Below are 5,969 nucleotides of genomic sequence, written 5' to 3'. Positions count from 1 at the left end.
TACTCGGGCTCGGTGGCTCAGCCTGTAATCCCAGCGCTTTGGGAGGCCGAAGTGAGTGGATTGCCTGAGCCTGCGGGTTCGAGACCTGCCTGGGCAACTTGGCGAGACCTCATCTCTACAATAAATCAAAAAAAAAAATTAGTTGGGCGTGGTAGCACGCGCCTGTAGTTCCAGCTACTTGGAAGGCTGAGGCGGAAGGATCGCCGGAGACCAGCAGGTCGAGGCTGCGTTGGCCGGGAGCAGCCACTGCACTCCAGTCTGGGCAACAGAGTGAGACTCCAACTCAAAAAAAAAAAAAAAGAAAGAAAGTAGGGACTCAAAGAGATTGTACATCCATGTTCATAGCAGCATTATTTGTAATAATCAGAAAATGAAAGAAACCCAAATGCACACTGACAGATAAATAAGAAATATCAGCCGGGCTCGGTGGCTCAGCCTGTAATCCCGCGCCTTTGGGAGGCTGAGGTGAGTGGATTGCCTGAGCCCGCGGGTTCGAGACCCGCCTGGGCAGCGAGACCTCATCTCTACAATAAATCAAAAAATCAGCCGGGCGTGGTGGCGCATGCCTGTAATTCCGGCTACTTGGAAGGCTGAGGCGGAAGGATCGCCGGAGCCCAGCAGGTCGAGGCTGCGGTGGCCCGGAGCGGGCACTGCACTCCAGTCTGGGCGACAGAGTGAGACTCCAACTCAAAAAAAAAAAAAAGCACACGTATTCCAAGAAAGCAAACAGGAGGAGGAGCTCCAGCGCAAAACAAGAACCAGGAGGGGTGCTGGTGCTCAACTGGCAGCGGACACCCCACGTCCTGTCTCACAGGCGCTAAGTCTCTCAGCCTGCAGATAAATTCCCAGCCTGTTTTCAATTAACTCAGTACATCTTGGGGGTCTATTACGTGGTCCGCACTCACGCATCCAACTCTATCTGAAAGAGGAAAAGGATTCTCTGAAACCTCCCACTGGTTTTCAGAACTTGGTCGGGAGTGGTGGTGTGTGCCTATCACCCCAGGACTCTGGTAGGCGGAGGTGAGAGGACTGACTGAGACCAGCCTGGGCAACTTGGCGAGACTTCGTCGCTACAATCAATCAAAAAATCAGCCGGGTGTGGCGGCATGTGCCTAGTTACAGCACTTGGAAGGCTGAGGTGGAAGGATTGCTGGAGCCCGGCAACTTGAGGCTGCGGTGGCTGTGACTGTGCGGCTATGCTCCAGCCTAGGTGAAAGAGAGACTCTGACACACACACACACACGCACACAAACAACTACGTGGAACAGCCTGGCTCACTGGCAGAGGACACAGCAGAGTGTCCGCCGTTTTGGGGACCCTGGGGCAGGGGGGGTTGCTGGTGGCAGGTCTTCTCCAGAAAAGAAGGGCTGCTTTCTGCTCAAGCTTCTGGTGAGGGAGGGCAGTATTGCACTCCTGGAGCCACCAGAAGCTTGTGTGTAACTTCAGCACTTGCTAAAGCCTCTTTGCAAAGAGCCCTTGACATTCAGGAATAAACACCCTTTCCCTGGATTAATCGAGACACACATTCAGCTTGGAGCAGCGCTGTTTTGGTTAATGCTGGGGTCAGTCCTCTTTTTCTGGCTTCCTTCAAAGGGTGAGCTCTCGTGTCCAGGACGATCCCACTTACCCAGGAGTTCTGCGATTCCATTGTGAACATCACACAGGTGACTCAGCAGGGGCTCCCGGCCGCTGTAGTACCTGCTGATGGCATCGAACAAAAGAGCTTTCACCAAGTCTGTACGGTCCGGCTGCTCAGGGAAGTTTCTGCTTATTTCCACCACCATCTGGTCTGGGAGGTATTCCAGGCAGTCCACGGCTGCGATGATCCACTCATCTTCCCTGTAGGGCACAGGGGTCATTAAAGATACAAACAACAAGATATACACAGGACCCCATGTACGACCTGTTCTAGAACTGCTACCAGGACCCACTGTCACTTTTTTTTTTTTTTTTTTGAGTATTCTCTGTCACCCAGGCTGGAGTGCAGTGGCATGCTCATGGACACTGCAGCCTCGATCTGCTGGGCTCAGGCGGTGCTTCCACCTCAGCCTTCCTAGTAGCTGGAATCACAGGTGCATGCCACCCTGCCCAGCTAATTTTTTGATTCACTGTAGAGACGAGATTTCACCAAGTTGCCCAGGCCGGTCTAAACCCCTGGGCTCAGGCAGCCCTCTCACCTCTGCCTCTCAAAGCTCCGGGATGACAGGCATGAGTCACCGTATCCAGCATAATTATTTTTAATATATGAGGGGAGGCCCAAAAGAACCCTGGAATTATCTTTTGGAGGGCCCCTTGTAGGACAGGCTTCCCCTGTTCGGTGAATGTTCTAGGAACGCATCGGCATCCGTAGACCAGCTAGCATTGTGAGAGGTAGGTTTTTTGAGACTCTTTTTTTTTTTTTGAGTCAGATTCTCATTCTGCTACCCAAGCTGGAGTGTGATGGCACGCTCATGGCCACTGCTGCCTCAACCTGCTGGGCTCAGGTGATCCTTCTGCCTCAGCCTTCCAAGTAGCTGGAACCACAGGCATGTACCACCACGCCTGGCTAATTTTTTTATTTATTGTAAAGATGAGGTCTCACCAAGTTGCTCAGGCTGGTCTCAAGCCTCTGAGCTCAAGCATCCCTCTCACCCCAGCGTCCACAAAGTGCTGGGATGACAGGTATGAGCCACTGCTTGAGATGGAGACCTTCCAACCACTTGCCCATTTCATGATGGGTGATTCATGAGCACAGCTGCCCACACCTCACCGAGTGTTCAGCAGTTTTTGACCAAAAAAAGAGCCCAGGACCCACCCACCTTATTCACCTCCTTATTCAAGTGACTTTTTTTTTATTTTGTTTCCCCGATGAAAAAAATCCTCAAAGGGAAACGGTTTGCCAGTGTGGAAAAGGGACAACAAAAAATGGCAGAAACACTAAAGAGCATCAAAATCTACAAATTCAACATCTATTGAGCAATGGAAAAAGCACCTCGGTAGCTGTATGGCATCAAACAGAGAGTGCCTTGAAGGAGACTGAAGTTAAGCATGGAAGAATCAATACATGATTTTTTTATAAGAAAATTCCAGGGTTTTTGGGTCCCCCTCATATAGCTGGATCATGTCCCACAGATTAAAAAAAACTCAGCTTAATATGTTTTCTCTTTTCTTTTGCAAAAACGGGCACCACCCACTACAATACAGAGGGGAAGAGAATCTCCAAATCCAAACTCGACTCTCCGTTTACACTGCAGACCTGGAAACTCCAAGTTCCTTGCTCAGGCCCCAGGCAGGCTAGACCTCAGACCCGAGGGCTAGCCCAGCGCTTTTCCACACCATGTGCAGGAGTGTGTGACCAAGCACCTCTCACTGAGGCTAGGCGGGAGGGAAGAGGGGAAAGTTCCCCAATAATTAAGCATCAAAGCCGGGCTTGGTGGCTCAGCCTGTAATCCCGCGCTTTGGGAGGCTGAGGTGAGTGGATTGCCTGAGCCCACAGGTTCGAGACCCTCCTGGGCAGTGAGACCTCATCTCTACAATAAATCAAAAAATCAGCCAGGCATGGTAGCACATGCCTGTAATTCCAGCTACTTGGAAGGCTGAGGCGGAAGCATCGCCGGAGCCCAGCAGGTCGAGGCTGCAGTGGCCGGGAGCGGCCATGGCACTCCAGTCTGGGCCACAGAGTGAGACTCCAACTCAAAAAAAAAAAAAAAAAAAAAAATTAAGCATCAACTACCACGCGCAGTGAAACACCCGCTGGGAGGCATCAGAAAGATGCTACATTTCAAGAAATAAGATGGCTGACTTTCAACACTGGGTTTGTTACCACAATTAGTTAAAAACAGTTCCGTCCTCTGCTGCCACGGACTCGGGTCGGCGAGTTCCGCCATGCCCAGGCGGGACCTCTCAAGCCGGTGACGGTGCCTCACTGCCCCTGCACCATCGAAGTCACAGTAAGACGCAGCTGGTGGCTTTTAGGGTCAAGCTTCCCATGAAGCGAGGGGGTGGCGGTGTGCTCACTAGCCCAGATCCTGACTGCGCATGTAAAAAGTAATTAGAAGATGTTTCACGGGTTACTTTAGACTGTAGAAATGTAATGTAAACATGTGTAGAACAAGCTTCCCATTACATCTGCAGAGCTCGATAATAGGAGGCTGGGATACCAGCTGCCATTCAACTGTTTAGCATGTCCATAGTTTGCTGGAATGTGGACCCGGTGAGTCCTGAAAACGCAAGCTGTGTTTCTTTCAGACGTTCCTTCTCCTTAGATGGACTGGAACACTGTCTGCTCGGGCAAGATCATTACAAATTAGGCTAGAAAAATACAAGAACTCCCTTTTTTGAGTTGGAGTCTCACTCCGACGCCCAGGCTGAATGCAGTGGCTCATTCATGGTCACCCCAGTCTCAACCCACTGGGCTCTAGCAATCCTTCTGCCTCAGCCTTTCCAGTAGCTGGGACTACAAGTGTGCGCTACCATGCCTGGCTGAATTTTTTGATTTATTGTAGAAACGAGGGCTCACCAAGTTGCCCAGGCTGGTCTCGAACCCCTGGGCTCAGGTAATCCTCTCATCTTGGCCTCCCAAAGTGCTGGGACAACAGGCTTGAGCCACCACTTCAGCCAAGGAAAACATCTTAATTCTCTTACTTAGCACCTGACGTAAAGCCTTGAAACCTCAAGGGTTATATCCAGGAGAATGGTAGTTGGAGCTGAGAGTTGCTTTCTTACTTTCTTTTTTGTGAGTCGAAGTCCCACTCTGCCGCCCAGGCTGGAATGTAGTGGCATGCTCACAGCCACCACAGACTCAGCCTGCTGGGCTCAGGCGATTCTTCTGCCTCAGCCTCCCAAGTTGCCAGAACCACAGGTGTGCGCCACCATGTCCTGCTAATTTTTTGATTTATTGTAGAGATGAGGTCTTGCCAAGTTGCCCAAGCTTGTCTTGAACCCCTGGACTCAGGCCACCCTCTCACCTCCCAAAGTGCTGGGATTACAGGCATAAGCCACCATGCCTGGCCTACTTTCTTTTTTTTTTTTTTTTTTTTTGATTTGGGGGCTTTTCACTCTGTCACCCAGACTGGAGTACAGTGACATGATCACAGTTCATTGCAGCCTCGACCTCCTGGGCTCAGGTGATCTCTCACCTCAGCTTCCCGAGTACCTGGAACCACAGGTGCACACCACCAAGCCTGGCTAATTTTTTTTTTTTTTTTTTTATAGAGGCAAGTCTATGTTGCCCAGGCTGGTCTTGAACTCCTGGGCTCAAGCAGTCCTCCTGCCTCAGCTTCCCAAAGTGCTGGGATTAGGCGTGAGCCACCACACCTGGTGAGAGTTACCTTCATTGTACTTCTTTAATACAACTAGTTAACTTAAAAAATACATATTTTGAGGCGGAAGGATCGCCGGAGCCCAGCAGGTGGAGGCTGTGGTGGCCGGGAGTGGCCACTGCACTCTAGTCTGGGCGACAGAGTGAGACTCCGACTCAAAACAAAACACAAACATATTTAACAGGCATTCTAGAGGCCTGTAAAAAGCAAGTGTAGCCAAAGGATCGCTAGAATTTGTTAAACTTGTTTACTTTCTCCGAGTCCCTAGAGGACAAGAGACCCACCAGCCCCACGTCTCATCCCAGATGGGAAGCGGGAGTGTGATCAATTCTCTCCCTGACGTGCAAGTGGCACGTGAAGCCACAATGAGCAAGAACATGAAATGTAAATCTTTTCCTAGTTGTGACTAATGTCACGCTGGGTGCGATGGCTCACGCCAGTAACCCCAACACTCTGGGAGGTCAAGGTGAGAGGACTGCCTGAGCACAGGGGTTTGAGACCAGCCTGGTCAACTTGGCGAGACCCCGTCCCTACAATAAATCAAAAAATTAAGCCAGGCTCGGTGGCTCAGCCTGTAATCCCACGCTCTGGGAGACTGAGTTGAGTAGATTGCCTGAGCCCACGGGTTCGAGACCCGCCTGGGCAACTTGGCGAGACCTCATCTCTACA

The 5,969-nt window shown here is 50.9% G+C and overlaps 1 protein-coding gene across 1 annotated transcript in view; it reads right to left on the bottom strand.

Moving 5' to 3' along the window:
* Window positions 1-1,526: 1,526 nt before the first annotated feature.
* Window positions 1,527-5,969, bottom strand: part of DEPDC7 (DEP domain containing 7) — an 8,985-nt gene continuing 4,542 nt past the window's right edge. The window contains exon 6 of the mRNA XM_021718414.1: window positions 1,527-1,839. Within this exon, the coding sequence (XP_021574089.1) occupies window positions 1,527-1,839 (313 nt within the window). The remainder of the gene's footprint in view (window positions 1,840-5,969) is intronic.

The sequence above is a fragment of the Carlito syrichta genome, unplaced genomic scaffold (assembly GCF_000164805.1).
Source record: "Carlito syrichta isolate Samal-C Ts95f unplaced genomic scaffold, Tarsius_syrichta-2.0.1 Scaffold312190, whole genome shotgun sequence".
NCBI lineage: Eukaryota > Metazoa > Chordata > Mammalia > Primates > Tarsiidae > Carlito > Carlito syrichta.
The sequence above is the reverse complement of the archived record's forward strand: the minus strand, read 5'-3'. Positions and strand labels throughout refer to the sequence as shown.